The sequence below is a fragment of the Culex quinquefasciatus genome, chromosome 2 (assembly GCF_015732765.1).
Source record: "Culex quinquefasciatus strain JHB chromosome 2, VPISU_Cqui_1.0_pri_paternal, whole genome shotgun sequence".
NCBI classification, from domain to species: domain Eukaryota; kingdom Metazoa; phylum Arthropoda; class Insecta; order Diptera; family Culicidae; genus Culex; species Culex quinquefasciatus.
Window position 1 is genome coordinate 153,998,867 of NC_051862.1, and position 17,518 is coordinate 154,016,384.

The following is a 17,518-nucleotide window of genomic DNA, read 5'->3' on the forward strand; positions in this document are numbered from 1 at the left end:
TTTGACCGGATCTGGGATCTGATGGTTGCGGATTTGAGAATGTCCTGGACGTCGAAACATGCTGTCTCCAGGTCGTTGTAGTCCTGCACGGTTTGTGGTGTGGATCTTACGGTATTGGTAAGGGAAAGAATAGACAAACGGAACAATTTGCATTGTGCTTCCCAAAGAAGCCAGTGCAATTGCTGTGATGATAACGTTGGGCACCATTCTAGACGATAGACGGAACTCGAATGAGACTTTCACTTTCAATTGCTAGAAACTTTATAATGTATATTTAAGTTCAAACTATTTCTAGTTCAGAGTCAAAGTCAAGAAATACTACAATATAATCTACGGAATGATGAGGATTAACCTAATCCTTCATTGATAAAGGATTGTTGATCACTTCCGGACTTGCGCACTACTTCTTGATTTACAATTCTTAGAAACAACTTGTAGATATTTGTTTGTCTTAAAAACAACTTGTAGATCAAAATTAGTTTGAACTCTGATATCAACTGGTAACATTACATCTGCACAGGACCACGTGTTGCTCCTTCGCCACATGTTTCGTTTCCACGCGAAACCATCACCACTAACAACAGGGCCTACGTTGTTTGTTTGATATCGATTGAATCCGAAATTTTTCACATTCCGTCGCCCCAAAAAAGTCAGTCAGATTCCGTTCCGAATTCCGTAACACCCGAAATGACCTACCGCAGCCACATAGTCGGTCCGTCGCGCGTGTTCGACCACATCTACGATCCGCTGTTTGTGGCCTCCGACCGGAAGGACGTCTGCCGGGCCAACAATGCCGCCCTAAGTCGTTCCGCCCCTATCGGAATCTTCCCGGTGTACCAAACCATGTTCAGCGAGCTACCGCGGATGACCCGAAACCATTACGTAATGCATCGGAATCCCCTGCCGTACTACCCGGTAGTGCAGGTCACCTCGAGTAAGTCTGCTGCCATTCCGGATGTGTCGCGCATTTTGGGAACTGAACGGTCCAAGTTCTTTTGCCATCCGACGGCAGGGGAAACTGGGACGATCCTTAAGATGAGCGGAGAAAGTGTTGAGGAGTTTTGCCACTGTGACCAATCGGCGGAACCGCGGGTTAAAGATGCGGCGTCGCAAACGGTTTACCGGGAATCATCGGCCCAAACGCAACCCTGGATGCCAACGGCTGTGCTGAAGGATGCCGACTTTGGAACGGCGGAGATCGTGTACGTCGCGGAGATGCTGCAGCACACGCAGTATCCCGGAATCAACGAGGTTGAGATCGTTGAACGTGCACGCAAGAAACGGAACTGGGAGTATGCACTGGGGAGTTGCGACTCCGCCGATGAATGGGCCCAGCAAAAGCTAACGCTGCAGATCTTCGAGTGGGAAGAATGGGTCGCCCGGGAGCGTCAAATCGATCGGTACCAGATGCTGCGACTCCAGCTGGTCGCGAAGATCATGGGCAAACGCGAGCGGGACACGCGCCAGGCAACGGAGTGCAAGATGGAGAACACTAAGAACCGGATCAACGAGCAGCGTAACAAGGCTATGGAGAAGCTGAGGATCAAGTACGAGCGAGAAATGCGCAAGCTGGAGAAGAAACGGAACGACTCGAAGGCCAACAAGTTCCGATCGCCACATGTTCCGAAAGCGGAGGACGTTACGACGGTTGTCACCAAGAAGGTGTGCAAGAAGTCGTACAACTACGATCCCAACCTGATTGAAGTCGGGTAAGTAAAGGCCATTATCTTACGAATTAACCTAAACATTCAATTGTTTCAGTCTAACGAAGCTGGAACGTAAGATCACGGTTACACACAAGCTGAAGGACGTCAACAATCAGCGTCCCGAACTATGGAAACCTAAGGAAGTATGCCGTGAGTTCCAGAAAGGGTTCTGGTCGGATCACTTCCTACGAAAGTTGTATGATTCTCTTAAGGTATTCACAGTTGGTCAGATATCTAGATGATTCATAACAAGATTGTCCATTTCAGCACTTCCGTCACAAAAAGGAGACCAAATCGGCAGTACCAGAATGCCTAATTGTGGTATCCTCACCAACCGAAAGCATCATCACCTCTCCGCCCAGAGTCAGCGAGGAACGTGAGGATGACAACCTGTACCAGCAAGCTGTCCTGCTTCAAAAACTCTTACGCGGACGTGCCACCCAAGAAATGATCCACAAAGACTACGCCGCCGACCGAGACCTCGTTGAAGACCTGATCGCTACCCACCGACTCCCGGTCGTCGAAGAATTCTTTCCGATCGCTCCCATCAAGACCGGAAGTGTGCGCGAGAAGTACCTCCACATTCTGCGCAACGAGCAACTCCTCGACGAATTCATCGAGAACTCAACCCACGCCCAGATGAGCTCACTGATGTCCACCCTAGAGCGAGAACTTACCCGTCTCCAGAACGAACGCAACACCCAAGCGTTCTACATGCTAACCGAGCAGGAACGCTACTTCCGGGAAGCTCGCGAAACGCGTCACATCTCCGAAATGAAGTACCAGGACAACGAGGAGCTGGCGATCTACCTGGAAAACGCCCTGTTGGAAAAAGCCGACGAGGACAGTCTGAGCGAAACTCGCTCTAAAATCCACGACCTGGTCAAACGGTTCGACTCGGAGGCGGACAAGCGCATCTCCTCCCAAGAGGAGGAACCGGTCCAGCAAAGCCATGGCACGATCGCGTCCTACCTGCTGGACGAGATGATGATGCCGGACGCGTTCCGACGGCTTGCGCGCGAAAGCATCAAGCAGAAGCAGAAACCGCTGCTTGCGGAAGCTCACGAGACGATCTTTGCGCAGTCCGTGCAGGAATTTAAACCACTCGATTCGGTTCCAGAGGAGGTCATGGAGGTGCTGCGGCAACAGTCCGAGGAACGGGAGGCGGAGCAGAAGCCGCAGGACGATGACGGTGCTCCCGATTTGGAGACGCGCAGTGAAGGACAGGTTATCATTGGGGATATTTTGAGCAACGTCGTCGATATGTCCGTCATGTCCGAGAATGAAGTTGAGGAAATACCGGAGGATGAAGGGACGGATGGGATTGGCGTGAGTGGAAGCGTTAGCGTTGAAGAAGATGGTGGCCAGATGGCGACGGAAATAATTGTGGATCTTTTGGGGAACGTTTTTGAAAAGGATGAGATTGAAAAGTAAAATAAAACTACAACTTTTAGTGCGATTTTATTTCTAGAAAGTCCACGGTTGAGTGTTCTGCATTCATGACGAAGGGGATGAGTATGCTGACTACCGTTAGGAGAATAGCTCCGATCGATGTAAACGCCTTTAATTTCATCCACCGAAATTGGTCATTCATCTGAAAAGAAAAAAAATATGTTTAGTAAAATTCATCAAAAGATAATTGGAGCAAAAATAAACATGTATTTTAAATGCTGAAGATCTGTCTGAGTTTTGTGTGCTTTTATTAAATAAAATAAAACATTTTTTATTTCGACTTTCCGACTCTTTTTCGACATTTCGCAAGCATAGAAGTTGAGACGTTGATATTTTGTATTAAGTTATTTAATAAATACTTTGATATGCCCCCAGCGATTTATTTACTACTCGAATTATCGAAGACCAAAAATATGTTTCATGTAAAAGTGGAATAAAATTAATAAAATTATTTTTTATTTAAAAAAGGTGTACTTTTTATTGCCAAAAATATCAATACTGAGTAGTATCTGTCAGCATCCATTTGAGTGCAGAAAAGTTCAACTATCGAAGAGTAAAAATCCAATTCAAATGATGCATTCCGGATTTGCAAAAATAAATTGCTTGAGTCCCGGGTTATAACTAAAAATGTTTACGGTAATCGAGCTCGTACTTGTGTGAAACGCGTTCTGACCTGAAATCCCTTTGGTTAGTTATCGCGCTTACACTGCCCATGTTCGCATATATGTCCCATATGCAAAAACAGCAAGCTGAGAAAAAGGCGAGGGAAGTTTGTCCCACACATAAGGCTACGTGTAAGTTTCTAATCTAATCTAATCTAACCCTAGCGCAGCCAGTCTTTCGAGGGCATCCTGGAAAATGCCTTAGGTTGATTAACGCCTAGCATCCTCTTGCATTATTAACACTGGCAGTGCCCCAATGCAACAAATTGCTTTGAAACATCACAAACGTTAAAACGGCCAGGCCAACTGCGTAAAGTTTACCGCAAAGATGATTCGTTGAATTGGATTGAGTTTAAACACGAATGTTGAAACAGCAATACAGTTCTGAATCTACAGGGGAGGAAGAAACGTGGGGATCCCCCGCTCACGTTCCTGTTTGTTTAGGCAATAAATCGTTGGAAGCCACCATGCTAAGTTTTGGTGCTCCGGGACCCTCGGGGATGGGACATTGTATTTCCACAAATGTCCTGGACACTATTTGCCGTGGTTATAGCGCCACAACTCGCTCAACATAAGGCTACGTGTAAGTTTTCACGAAAAAACAGGATTTCCTACTGATATACTAGATGTTATAGGCTCTTTTGAAAGAGCACACGATTTTGAACCAAACTGCATCAATAACTCAAAAGTGATGAAAATGCATATGAGACATTTATGCGATCATGGGTAGTACATCAATTTTCAGGGTGTGTCAAGATAACACGACAAGATTGAAACTTCTTTCATATGAAAAGTGACAAAAATGCACGGATTTTTTCGGTTTTTATTGAATATCTCAGGATTTCAATAGAATTTAAGGGATCTGTGAAGGTTAAAAGGTGAGGCATTGTGAGTTACACAAAATGGCGTTCTTAAGTCAATTTAGCCTAAAATGCACGTGCAACAAGTTAACGCGAAAGCGACGACTTGGCGTATAAATGTAAAGCTTGGAAGTTTCCCATACTTTTTTCGAAATTTTGGGCAACTGTCCACGGGTTATTCTCTACCTTCTACTCACATAAAATCGGAAAAATATACCACGACCACCTTTTCGTTTTTGTGGAACATTTTCCTAAAGGTTTATTTTGATCTCTGGTCCTACGATACTCAACTGTAAAAAAAATCGGGGAACATGTCATTACATGGGAAATTTAATGTTCTTTTTCCATCTGCAATAACCAAGAAATGTTATTTTTTTTTTAGTTTTTTACAAAGTTGTGTAAGTTTTCAATAAGTTTTAATGTTTTTTACAAATTATTCTGATAATATTCCTTAATTTACGTTCTGTAAAACTTGAAAAAATATAGCTCATAAATAAAATTTTAATGTCAATTTTAGCTTAACACAAATAATCAAAAATATCACATTTTTGCACATTTTTGTGAATTCAGATATGGGTAATTCTCTACCAACTCACACGAAATCGGGAAAAGTTGCCCCGACCCCTCATCGATTTGCGTGAAACTTTGTCCCCATTTAGAAAAAAAAATCATTTTTAAATTTCGTGTTTTTTCTAACTTTGCAGGGTTATTTTTTAGATTGAAATTTCACTTGCCCTATTAATTATCATCTAAGAGATGTTAAAAAATATGTTATTTTATTTTTTGCAATTTTATTTAAAAAATATTTTATCTAAACTGTAAAAAGAAGAATGTGTTTATCTCTTAAAAAAATAGAATTTGTTTATTTCTAAATTATTAAGCATTAAAAGAAATGTTACGGATTGCCTCTCATGAAACCAATTTAACATTTTCAAAAGCCTTTTTGATATGGCAACCCATGGCGTATTTTCTAGAACAACACCTTGATGAAAAAATAGTCATTGCTTCTTTCAGACTGTCAATTTTTTTAGGATATAGATTCTCAATTTTGATTTTGAGATCCTACATTATATATAAAGAAAATTACAACGATATAAAAAGAAATATGCAAAAGACATAAATACGTAATAAAAAAATAACTCAATCACAATCACATGTTGGAAAATTATACCTACATAATTTGAACTAGAGAAAATCATCAGCACATTAGAACAAAAAGTCAACTGATGACTTTTAACTACGTTTTTTAAAGTGAACGAACTCAACCCAAAATCAAAAACCGTTATCTCCCCCCGCTCCAAAACCTCACTCACCGCAATCGTCACCACGTTGATCGCGATCAGCAGCTGCAGAATCAGCGCCGCCGTCACCAGCACCGTACTGACGACAAAGTGCTCCGTCTCCCGGAAGCTGATCAGCAGCCGCAGCTGGTTGCTGGTCGCGGCCAAAAACGACACATTCAACGTAATTTCCACCACACTCCGGTACAGATCGTAGTCACTGTAGCTGAACCTTAGCTGGTACTGGGATTCACTGCTTCCCGCGCTGTAGTACAGTGGGTCCGATGTGGCTGGCGGTGAGGGTGGGGTCAACTGGACGGTTGACTCAACCTTTTCGGGGATTCCCTTCTGGGGAACGGTAGTCGAGACTGTAGTTGAGTCTGCCATTCTTGCTGGTTGAACGAGGTTCGAAGAACTGAATCTGCTGGGATGGATGTTTTGCTGCTGTAAGTAAGAATCGGAAGCAAGCATGCGGAACTAACCTCAAAGCTCGCGGTTACGCTGAACACTTGAACCAAATAATTTATTCTTTAATTGATGTATACAAGTTATAACTAGAGTATAGCACAAAATATCACGTGGAACACAAGGTGGACTTAGGATAGTGTGTTAGGCTACTCCTGACCCACCAGATCCGTCCGTGACCACCAGGGACGCTACCAGGATGTTGATCACGGTGATGATCGACACGCCTATCGAAGTGGCGATCTTTAACCGATCAATGTGAACGTTCAGCCGGGATTTGGGTTGACTCTGGAAAGCAAAAACCATCAAACTCAGAAAAAGTCCAGAATAGGTAGTCGTCCAAACAAACCTTAATAATAATGACCCCGCAGGCCACGAGCACCTGCAGCACCAGGGACACGATCACCAGCGTAATGCACGCGATGTACGTCTTCGAGCGGCCATTGTAGGTGATCAGCAGCCGCAGCTGGTTGGCGTTGGCCGTCAGCAGCGAGATATCCATCGCGGACTCGGCGATGCCCTTGTGGAGGTCGTACGCGTGCGTTTGCTGGCCCCGATTTCGCCGGCCACCGTCAATTTCCGAAGCGCTGTAGCGACGCCAATCGGTGGCGGCGTCGGTGCCCATTTCGGACGTGGTGGTCGTTGATGTTGGCAGCTCCGCGGTGGACAGTAGCAGAGGTTGGGTGGATTTTGGCGAGGAGACCATTTCCAGCGGAACTTCCTTGTCTTTTGGCATGGTGTGAGGGTGTGTTATGGCAGGTGTTGGTTGAGATAGTCAAAATTCCCTGAAATTGTCGAATTGTTAAAATTTATATTCAAAGATTAATTATTTTATTTTATTAGAAGTTATTTTCAATAGTCTACATAAGTTTCTCAAATTTAGATTGGGTCAAAGTGATTTTTTACGGATTTTAACATTTCTCAGGTTCTTCTCAATGAAACTGGATTCTGATAAAAGGGTTGTGTAGGGGACATCTTAAGATGACTTCGCTGAAAAAATCTCGTTCCTAGAACAAATCCTGTTATTTTGACAGCTGTCTAAAGTTGAGGTACGTTTTTGGTCAAAAATTACCTCTCGAAAAATCATTTTTCTAATACTTTTGTTGGAATTGCTCGAAAACTACCCAAATGTTTGAAAATCTCCACTTCAAACATTTAAGCATGTCAATACGATTCCCTCGAACAAGAAACACTGTTGGATGGCTTGTTTTTACCATATCGTTGTATTAGAGCATCATTTTAGTTTCATTTGACCCAATGTCACCCCCTCTAAGGGGTGAGATTGGGTCAATTTTCAAACTATTGGCATTTAAGGTAGTGTTCATCAAAATCCACCATATTTTGGGAAAATATTAGTTAACTATCTAAGAACAAATCTACGATAAAAGATTTTCGATGTTATTTAAATTGTTTTTGTTATTAAGAAATTACGAGAGGTGTATCGTTTTTTGACCCATAGTCACCCCCACTGACGGTATTTTAACTTTTAAGTGACAATGAGAAAACCCAATTTTTCACAAAATAATGTCTTTTAAAAGGCTCTATCTAAAAATAAAACCTGTTGTTCGAGCAACAAAGAGTAAAAAAAAAACATTGGGGCAAATTTTCTCAGCCCCTCTAAATATTTTTAAGGAATGTTTTCCCTCCTGATTTTTTTTCCGAAAAAGTTCCTATAACTTTTAAAGGATCCATCCTTTAAAAAGTCATTTTCAATTCAAATGTTGGTTTTGATTCTAATTATTCTTTTTTGTTTTGTTGTGAATTTCATCATTTTAAAATTTAATCATTTTTCAATTCCTACACTCATGCTTCAAAACATATCAAAAATATGTTTAAAATGCCAACCAAACAAATTAAATTCCCTGATACTATACAGAACATATATGTTATGTGTTCATTTAATCCATTATTTTTTCTATTATCTATCTTATGTAAATTTTAACTTTTTCAAAAGTGTTAATGAATGAATGATTAGATTAAATTCAAAAAAATAATAATAATGATAAAAAAAGACAAAAAACTTTACCCCTAAAACAACAATTTCCTAGATCTTAACATCAACCCTTGAAAATAATTTTGCAAGCGCAAAAAAATAAATGTTTCAATAAATTTTATGTTAAATTTCCCAATTGCCTTGTACGAGCTCTCATGAGAGAATTAATTCTGTTCCAAGTTAGTGATGATATTTTCTCTCGCTCGCTCTTCATCTTATAATCTAACCCCTAATGATTCATCCAGCTTGTGTAGAAACATTCCAATCGCAACGTCACTGGTAATCACATCACATTCATCTGATTGTTCTAATTGCAGCAGCCACGCGTCAAGCACATCAATTATTTTTTCCATGCACCTATTTATAGCGTATATATACTAACCGTCGGTTTAGTGCACTAACAAATTGCCTCTCTAGTACATTGCACTAATCGTTCGTCGTCGCATACCCAACCTTCACTCACTTTTTTTAAATTTTCTTTGGTGTCTGCACTTCACTGAATGGTACAAAACGCTCCACCGATTTACGATTAGTTCCACATGGCTTCACTTAAATCTAGCTCCGCGACTAAATTCAAATTTGGGAGACACTTTTAGCTTTGATATCGTTCCGCCAACAATCCAACTTCAACTAAACAATGTTCACACAATGCCCACAAACTAGTGTCACGTTGATAACAGTAACTTCCCCTTATCACTTATGCTTTCTTTGCGGTTCCACAATCGCAAGCAACCACGGAAGCATAGCCTTTGCGCGTAAAACAACTTCTTTTCCAATAAACTTTATGCTGACTTACTTTGCTGACACACTGATCGCTACTAAACGATACAGAGGAGGAATGAGTAGAAAGGCGTCACGCGAATGCACTCGCGACGATCGTCACTTGATGATACTGTCATTTTTTCCGGATTCATTCCGAGTCATTCAGAGCTGAGCGATTGAGTGTCTCTTGCTTTATGAATGAGATGAACGGGGAATGAAACAAAAATATCGTGGTGTTTTCTTCTGTGAGAAATTTCTTCACATTGCACATTGAAAAAACGAGTATGCACTATGTAGTTATTCTTATTTATTTCTCTTAGTTCATCAACAGAGATCAAGTTGTGGTGCTGTAATATATAAGCATGGGTATTCCCAACAATGTATGTCTCTATAAACTCAAACGGGGGATCCCTACGTTTCCTTCTCATGTTGATTCAGAACTGTATTGTTTTCAAACTCAAGCCAGTCTATAATCTTAAGGTTAATCCATATCCTGATACAAAGTGTTATATTAACAGGCAAACGTTTCTATATATTACAAACTTGTTACAATTTCAACGAATCACATTTGCGGTTAATTTTAACCGGTTGGCCTGGCCAGTGAAAAGAAGGATATTGGTATTGATTTTTCATGGTTTTCTCATACATGCTAACTCACAATCCTTTACAAAGATATTCGAATTACAAATATTTAAGTTTAGAGATGTTAGAATAAGCTTTTCAGTTATATTTGCAAGAATTGCCTGCAAATCAGCATTAGTGCTTTTTTCAGAACAATTCTTACTGGGGAACACAATCTAACTCCATCGTGCCTCTAATGTTGCCATATCAGCACTTTGACGTACCGTAAAACGGGGTGACTTTGATAGCCGGGGTGACTTTCATAGGTTTGCGATTTTTTCCCAAAATGAAGAGTACAATACTGACCGTGGTAGAAAAGTATTCAAAGTACCTCAAGAAGAACTTTTCATAAAATTTTGAAAAGTTTAAAAAGTTAGTTAACTATAGTTAAGAAAATGTTGATGAAAGTCATTATTTTAAACTTCTCAAAGTTTCATGATTTTCTCAATGAACATGATTTTGAATCGGAAAACGGGATGCATTTTCAGATTCTTTTGACAATTTTCCACTAGGAGAAGGTTAAATAAGTTTGTAAATAATAAATAATATGTGTTTTTGAAACACAAATAAAAAAAATCTTCAAATTTATAGGCAATTTCAGTTGAACAAATGTCATGTAAAATGTGAAAACTTGTGATTTGTGCTTCGAACTCAGTTTAAAATGCAACATAAATGGATAATTTTATAAACAAAACTAGTTTCAACAAATTTCAGGCAAAATTCCGACATTTTAACAATTTTACCTAAAATTTGTATGTATTTTGTTGAAAAGCTTATTAACTTAGTTAACTTAATATAAACATTGATTTTTTTTTCTTAAAAACTTTATCAGCTACTTAAGTGATGGTACATTTAACGTACAAATAAAGTTAGAACATCTTAAATGTGATTTAAACAAGAAAAACTATGACTATCGAAGTCACCCCGGAATTTAAACTAAGAATTTTTAACGTAACTATTTTTCTAAACACTACACGGAAAGGGGATCGATCGCCAAACCAGCGACCGAATTTTGCTGGGTTGGTTTTGCTGATATCAGCGAAATTTTTCTCTAAACCAGCGAAATTTTTCGCTGAAAAAGGTGGCTGCGCGAAATCAAATCCAGCAACTTGGTTTCGCTGGTTTGTTATTTCCGAAACGGTTTCTTTTCCAGCGAAAGTTTTCGCTGGTTCGATACACATCCTTCCGACAGCCGTCATAAATGTTTGTTATTGTTCACGTTTGGAAGCGATTTGTGGCAATCGAATTGCTTTAGGGGTTTTTTTCAAAACAAAAAAGCATGAAAAAGTTCTGCATCAAGTGTTCAGCATTAAAATACATACTCAACAGGTGATGGTTCTTTTCAATGAAAAGAAGCACGTTTCCATAAAGTTCTCGCAGCAGAAAAATACGGTGCAGTGAAGCTGGAGATGTATTTGTACTGCTGCATAGATGAGTGCACAAATTGTCGCAGGTGGCAGCAAGAATCGTAGGCGAGGAACTTGACCATGGCCGCGGAACAGTTTGTGCTGTGGCAAGTAAGTACAACCTGGCTGGACTTTCTTTTAATTCTGCTTCCGTTACTGCGAAATCTTTTCTGACGATTGTTCCATCCGTAAACCTCCGTCAACCGGAACGGAACTTTAAGATTTTAGGTCGGTAACCGGTCACGCGCTGGAAAAAACAACATGCAAGACGGTTTTAAACAACCACTTTGCCACATGCTTTTACACGATTCCCAATTAATCTCTGGTTCTCAAATCCTCTGGTTTATTTTGGCATAGGCTTCTGCCGCCAAAACAAAAAAACAAACGTCGGTGATAAAAAACGCTGATCCAGTGCAAAAAAACACTGGTCCAATGGAAACATTCGCTGAACCAGCGGATTTTTCGCCGAAACCAGTAGAATAATCTCCTGGTTGATTTTGGTACGAGCTGCTGCCACAGGAAAAAAACCCGGACGTCAGCGATAGAAAACGCTGATCCAGCGTAAAAGAACACCAGTTCAGTGAAAAAATCCGCTGGACCAGCGAATTGTTTCCCAAAACCAGCACAATAATCTACTGGTTGATTTTGGTACGAGCTGCTGCCGCCGGAAAAAACCCGGACGTTAGCGATAGAAAACGCTGATCCAGCGTAAAGAACACTGGTCCAGTGAAGAAATCCGCTGGACCAGCGAATTGTTTCCCAAAACCAGTACAATAATCTCCTGGTTGATTTTGGTGCCCTGCCGCTTTTTCCAAACCAGCGAGAAAATTTTCTGATTCTAGCAAAACTGATCCCCCAAACAGCGACATTTTTCACCAAACCAGTGTTTTTTTTCACTGGTTTGGTAGAATTTCATCGGTTTCCAAACCAGCGAAAAAAATTAGCGATTCTAGGTAATTTTTGTGCAGGCTGAGAAATTAGCGACATTTTTCGCTAGTTTTAGCGAACTTTATCGCGATTTGGCGATGGATCCCCTTTCCGTGTATTGAAAAAACTTTTTTTCCAAAATAGTGCATGGACTTAGTGTGGCCTTCCCCAGTAACGTCATCAGGGGTGACATTGGGTCTGGTGGGTGAGATTGGGTCATACAAAAATGCTGAAATTTGTATGACCTAATCTCATCCCCCAGACCCAATGTCACCCCTGATGACGGTACATGTTATAAAAATAATAATCTTGAAAAAAAACCTAACCTGTTGGAAAATATTCCGCAAACAAATTGAAATCCTATCAAAGTCACCCCGGTTTACGGTACAATTATAGCTAATAAAAAGCGTTTTCAACTGAAATCGAGTGATAAATAGCTCAATAGGAAGTTAGCAAGCAAATTTCTATCAACAGTTTTACAAAATAAGTTGTTTATGTATGAAAATCAGCAAATTGGATGGACGTGATACGTGAATTTCCCCTTATGAAAGTCATTTTATAATAAAGTTTACTCATCTCACAATCCAACGTATTGATTCCATTATTCAGTTTTGGTGAAGTTACAAAAACGAAGGAAATTTAGTTTTTTAGCTAAAACTTAACATGCAGCCTTATGTGTAAACTTGCTTTGCATTTTTTCTCAGCTTACTGTTTTTTTTGCAAAATGAGAGATTTATGCGAACATGGGATTATTTGACTAAAAACACCAAAATTAACTAAAGTAAATTATTTTCTGTAGTAGCACTTCAATATCAAAATACACGAACACAAAGCGGCTTTTCCGATTTTTTATTCTCATCAATCTCGAATAATGTCCTCTAGATTTACCAACTTTATCCCACTAACCTTTTCTACTTCATTCTTTGTCCAATTTGAAGTAATCCTAGATTGAGAGCATTTCATTGTTCTGTGTCGGTTAATATCAATTTCATTACAAATATCACACAAATTATTAGTCAATCTTCCGATGTTGTTTTGCTAAACATGAATTTGATGTAAAACATAGCTGCAAGGACTACCAAAACTCTATTAATGAACGCAAAAGTAACTGCTTTAAACATGATTATGCACCATGTGGAAATAGTTAGGAGCCAAATTTGTAAATTTAATTAGAATAAAATACCCAAATAAAATTGTATACATTTTATTGCATCAAGTTTTTTTCTCCATATTCACAGTAGTTTGATTAGTTGTTCGAATTTCATTAGGAGTTATCACAAGCGAAGCCACCAAAATGTTGATAACAGTTATTATAACAATGCCAATTTTAGTTGCGATCTTCAGTCTTCTCATGTGAACATTTCTCCTAGTCTTGGGATGGCTCTGAAATATGAATTTCTTTCAGTAATCAACCTTTAGTACTATTCAATAATCATACCTTCACAATTACCAAGCAAATCGCGACGCTTGTCTGCAACAACAATGACAGAATAACCAACGTAACGCACGCAACAAACGTTTGAGACTGACTATTGTAGGTAAACAGCAATCGCAACTGGTTGGCATTCGCCGTTAGCATTGCGATATCCATTGCCCTTTTGACGATCACTTTGTGAAACTGAAGATCATAGCTGACGTCCTGGTCGTCCTGCCCATCGTTGAACTCAGATCGACTGCCTCCGTGAGTTGATGAGTGTTCCGAGTGAATTGGATTGTCATATTTGAAGTCATGTTGCACCAAAGTTTTCATTTCCGTTGATTGCCTCAAACCGTTCGCCATTTCGATCAACTTTCTGCTTGAACTTGTTTTCTGATAGTGTTGTATGCAACTGTTTCAAATGGTTTCTGTGGAGCAACTGAATGGTGCGTGCAATTTGTGAGCCAGTCAAAATAAAGAGTTGATATTCTGAGTCATTTGCTTACTACATAAGCTACATTTTCGATTGGGAATCCCACTCTAAGAACTGGCTGTGATAAAGTAAGTTTACGACATTATTTCTGTAATGTGGACCAAAATTAGCAATTGTATCAACTTTTCTATTTTCTTTCCATTCGAGGTTCAAGATAAGAAGACTTTAACGAAAAAAATCTATTTATTTCAGACAAAAATGTTCTACTACATGTAGGAAACAAGAGTGATCGTATCATGTCAACATATTTAGCAAATTATCCATTTTCTGCTCAGCAATTGTTTCGTTCTTACTGGATGCGTTTTTGCTCCCGGTTGACACTAAAGATGCTATCAGAAGGTTGATTCCGGTTATGATAGCGGCGCCAATCGAGGTTGCAACCTTAACTCGCTTCAGGTGCACATTCCGCTTGTTTTTTGGACGGCTCTGAAAGTGAGAATTCAAAGTTCAAATAACTGGTATTCAGTTCAATAACACGAAATAAAGTTTAAAAATAATAATAAAACCTCACCTTAACGGCCAAAGAACCCGCGGCAACCAACTTCTGCACAATCAACGAAATGATTATCAAACTGATGCAGATCATGTAGGTGCTGGAATGCTTGTTGTAGTGCATCATCAGTCGAAGCTGGTTCGAGTTTGCCGTCAGCAGAGACACATCCGTGGCACGTTGCCCGACCAACTTCCCAAGTCGCTTCCCTAGACCAGGTTTCTTAGCTTCGTTGAGTCCCGGATCATCGGACTCCGCAGGATCAACAGCTTTCAGCGCACTTTCCACCACAGATTCCAACTCCAGTGGAGTTTCCTCCTTTTTGGTCATGACTTCACAGAAAAAATTGACTTTGATTTGATGTTGTAACGTTTAAGTTACAGCACGCCTTGTAACATGTAATGCTTTAGCGCCACAGCCTGCAACTCAAGTGATCTATAAAAGTTACCTCATATGCACTTTTGCTCTACATTCGTGTTACAATAGGGTAAGTGCATGAAATTTCAGCACATTCTTGAAGCTAATTAATTCTTCTCTTTGGGGGTGAAGTTAAGAAATTTTCTTTATTTTATATTCGATATAAGTCAGTAATTTAATTCGATACCCTAACTTAATAACTTAATTCACAAAAAAATCAATTGACTTCCAGCTACTGTAAAAAACAAAGATGAGCATCTCATATCTCACAGTTGTTATTCAAGAGTTCAGAGAATTTTGCACTTGCATCAGATGCTGGGAAGTTTGCTATTGAACTATGTTAGACGCGTGGCATTGAAACGCACGATAGTAGGATCGGTATGCTGGATAATGCATTCCGTACTCTACACGCAATATAAGTTATTATATGTTCTTGTTTCGATGAGCCCTCATCTCCGTTATCACTCAAAACTTATGGACTATCTACAATCACTTAACTTAGAAAATTGGACTTCGCTTAGGAATTTGAATCAATGGACACGAATCTGATCTTGGTCCCGTAGAGTGATTGTAAATTGGCCATTATCTATTTTACTTTACTTAATTATTTGAAGCTAAGAGATTGTAGATATGGCATTACAGAAAATACTTACCGAGATAAAATGTTTTGCAAAATTTCACGGTCATAAAAACATGGGTTGAGAAAGAATTATTTTAAACAATTTCAATTCAATTTGAAACAAATAATTTGGTAAAACTTTTTTTGTAGAAACATGCTTATTTGTTTCCTACTTAGTCATTTATTACTAGATTTGAAACAGTCGAAACGATTTTTGGAAGCTGTAATTGAAAGGCCGAGACCCAGGGTGTAGAGGTAAGCGTCGGCCTGGGCTCTATCCCAGAAGGTCCCGGTGGCATTTTTCGAGACGATATTTGTCAGATAACGCCTTCCGTCGGACGGGGAAGTAAATTTTAGTCCCGGTCTAACTTAAAGCCCACTGAGAATTTTGGCTCGAGCCTCGACTCGATTTAGGCTCGATCTCGGGAGGGGAGGTTAGGTCGTTAGCTCAATCCAGGTGTCGGAGTCGTCTCCCTGGGTCCTGTCACGGTGGAGTCGCTGGTAGGCAGTTGGACCAACAATCCAAAGGTCGGCAGTAAGAATCCCGGGGTGGATGGAAGCTCAGGTGTAAAAAGAGGTTTGCAATTGCCTAAACCAGGGCTGTGGAGTCGGAGTCGGAGTCGGAGCCGGAGTCGGTGGAGTCGGGTCTTTTTGGGGACCTGGAGTCGGAGTCGGAGTCGGAGTCGTCAAAACTCGAATAGCTGGAGTCGGAGTCGGAGTCGAAGTCGGCTAAATTGTATTAGCTGGAGTCGGAGTCGGAGCTGGAGTCGAAAATTTCTGATAGACCCGGAGTCGGAGCTGGAGTCGGAGTTGTCAAAAAATTTAATATAATTTATGAACTTATTCATGTTCAATATTTGTTATAATTCAATATTTGTTATAATTCAGGTTAATTCCCAACTTTTTTTCAATATTCTAAATTTATGTATTGAATTGCGTGCACTGCGTTAACATTTTTATATTTTAAATATTTTTTGATCAAGATATTTATCAGATACCATGAGTTTTCGAAGCATATTTATTGTGATTGGAAAGCTCTTATTGCGTTATTTCACTAAGATCACTGAATGATAATCTATTAATCCACTTTGGCAATGTTTGTATACTAGGGTGCCCAGAATATGGGACTTTTTTTCAAAACCTCGCTCCACAAGCTGAATATTGTTCCTTGACCTATTTTAGGACTCTGGGCCAAATATGAGCTAAATCGGTTAACATTTATCCATTGATACTCGGAGGTGAAGTTTGTATGGAAAAAAATCGAAAAAATGTATGGAAAATCCAATTTACTTACGGTTTGGTCTGTACGATGCGCTACTTCCATCCAAATATTCCCAAAAGTGAGATTCTTATTGAAAATTTAATGCTCTACAACTTTGTAGAACATACCAAAGCTGTAAAACTCGATCCTGAAAAGTTATTAGCGATTTAAAAAAGTAATTTTTGTATGAAAAACCTTTTTTTTCCCAATAATGGAAGACACCCATTTTTAAGAACGGATACAGACATCGCACAAGTATTCCAGAAAAAGCGCTCTCAAAAATCAGGCTTTGAGTTCTGGGTTTCGGGCCAGAATTCAATCGAAAGAGCGCATCAAAACCTTCAAATTAGTAATAGGATTTTTTTCTGGGACGATTCCCCGCCGAGCACGATTTTTTTAAAGATTTCTGAGAAAAGCGTTTTTCCAAAAGCAAACCTTAAACCTTTCTTTAGTAAGAAAGGCAAAAATATACACACCGTCATCTTTTTGCCCGATAGCGAACGTTTCGGAGGTTATAAGATCAAATTTCTTTGAATAGGAAAAATAAAGGTTCACTATCAGTATTTAACAAAAAATAATTATATTTTTAAAACATTATCAACTATTATATCAATCTTCTACTTGGAACGCAACATGCTCATTTTGTATGTAAATAAAAACAAATCAATGTGTCGTGCTGAAAACATT

At 39.6% G+C, this 17,518-nt stretch overlaps 5 protein-coding genes across 8 annotated transcripts; 1 reads left to right on the forward strand and 4 right to left on the reverse strand.

The window, feature by feature from the left end:
• The first annotated feature begins 546 nt into the window (after nt 1-546).
• Nucleotides 547-3,172, forward strand: LOC6036181 (cilia- and flagella-associated protein 91). Its single transcript, XM_038257764.1, has 3 exons — nt 547-1,709; nt 1,762-1,918; nt 1,974-3,172. The coding sequence occupies exons 1-3, from the start codon at nt 688-690 to the stop codon at nt 3,138-3,140; spliced, it is 2,346 nt and encodes a 781-aa protein (XP_038113692.1). The 5' UTR covers nt 547-687; the 3' UTR covers nt 3,141-3,172.
• On the reverse strand, nt 3,149-6,538 carry LOC6036180. Of its 3 annotated transcripts, none has more exons than XM_038257765.1 (3): nt 6,443-6,538; nt 5,994-6,381; nt 3,149-3,300 (listed from the first exon to the last, which is right to left on the reverse strand). In XM_038257765.1, exons 2-3 carry the CDS (start codon nt 6,345-6,347, stop codon nt 3,157-3,159), a joined length of 498 nt encoding a protein of 165 aa, XP_038113693.1. In that variant the 5' UTR covers nt 6,348-6,381; nt 6,443-6,538; the 3' UTR covers nt 3,149-3,156. The 3 variants fall into 3 exon arrangements, with proteins under 3 accessions (XP_038113693.1, XP_038113694.1, XP_001846264.2); XM_038257766.1 differs by having other exon boundaries at nt 5,994-6,384; nt 6,443-6,509; XM_001846212.2 differs by having other exon boundaries at nt 5,994-6,448.
• On the reverse strand, nt 6,457-9,227 carry LOC6036179 (ninjurin-1). 2 transcript variants are annotated; one of them, XM_038257769.1, is made up of 3 exons: nt 8,882-9,227; nt 6,775-7,210; nt 6,457-6,713 (listed from the first exon to the last, which is right to left on the reverse strand). In XM_038257769.1, the coding sequence occupies exons 2-3, from the start codon at nt 7,159-7,161 to the stop codon at nt 6,570-6,572; spliced, it is 531 nt and encodes a 176-aa protein (XP_038113697.1). In that variant the 5' UTR covers nt 7,162-7,210; nt 8,882-9,227; the 3' UTR covers nt 6,457-6,569. The 2 variants fall into 2 exon arrangements, with proteins under 2 accessions (XP_038113697.1, XP_038113696.1); XM_038257768.1 differs by having other exon boundaries at nt 8,801-9,227.
• Nucleotides 9,228-13,346: 4,119 nt separating this feature from the next.
• Nucleotides 13,347-13,984, reverse strand: LOC119766360 (ninjurin-2-like). Its single transcript, XM_038250853.1, has 2 exons — nt 13,573-13,984; nt 13,347-13,517 (listed from the first exon to the last, which is right to left on the reverse strand). The coding sequence occupies exons 1-2, from the start codon at nt 13,912-13,914 to the stop codon at nt 13,347-13,349; spliced, it is 513 nt and encodes a 170-aa protein (XP_038106781.1). The 5' UTR covers nt 13,915-13,984.
• A 224-nt stretch (nt 13,985-14,208) lies between these two features.
• LOC6036178 lies at nt 14,209-14,950 on the reverse strand. The gene is made up of 2 exons (XM_038257113.1): nt 14,556-14,950; nt 14,209-14,470 (listed from the first exon to the last, which is right to left on the reverse strand). The coding sequence occupies exons 1-2, from the start codon at nt 14,862-14,864 to the stop codon at nt 14,279-14,281; spliced, it is 501 nt and encodes a 166-aa protein (XP_038113041.1). The 5' UTR covers nt 14,865-14,950; the 3' UTR covers nt 14,209-14,278.
• Nucleotides 14,951-17,518: the final 2,568 nt, after the last annotated feature.

Bases quoted from the DNA above. Each gene is read 5' to 3' on its own strand.
- LOC6036181 (XM_038257764.1), top strand. From the start codon at position 688: ATGACCTACCGCAGCCACATAGTCGGTCCGTCGCGCGTGTTCGACCAC. The intron at 1,710-1,761 runs GTAAGTAAAGGC...CAATTGTTTCAG, and splicing joins CCCAACCTGATTGAAGTCGG to TCTAACGAAGCTGGAACGTA. The intron at 1,919-1,973 runs GTATTCACAGTT...TGTCCATTTCAG, and splicing joins AGTTGTATGATTCTCTTAAG to CACTTCCGTCACAAAAAGGA.
- LOC6036180 (XM_001846212.2), bottom strand. From the start codon at position 6,431: ATGCTTGCTTCCGATTCTTACTTACAGCAGCAAAACATCCATCCCAGC. The intron at 3,301-5,993 runs GTGAGTGAGGTT...TTTTCTTTTCAG, and splicing joins TCAACGTGGTGACGATTGCG to ATGAATGACCAATTTCGGTG.
- LOC6036179 (XM_038257769.1), bottom strand. From the start codon at position 7,161: ATGCCAAAAGACAAGGAAGTTCCGCTGGAAATGGTCTCCTCGCCAAAA. The intron at 6,714-6,774 runs GTTTGTTTGGAC...TTTGCTTTCCAG, and splicing joins GCGGGGTCATTATTATTAAG to AGTCAACCCAAATCCCGGCT.
- LOC119766360 (XM_038250853.1), bottom strand. From the start codon at position 13,914: ATGGCGAACGGTTTGAGGCAATCAACGGAAATGAAAACTTTGGTGCAA. The intron at 13,518-13,572 runs GTATGATTATTG...TTCATATTTCAG, and splicing joins TTTGCTTGGTAATTGTGAAG to AGCCATCCCAAGACTAGGAG.
- LOC6036178 (XM_038257113.1), bottom strand. From the start codon at position 14,864: ATGACCAAAAAGGAGGAAACTCCACTGGAGTTGGAATCTGTGGTGGAA. The intron at 14,471-14,555 runs GTGAGGTTTTAT...TCTCACTTTCAG, and splicing joins CGGGTTCTTTGGCCGTTAAG to AGCCGTCCAAAAAACAAGCG.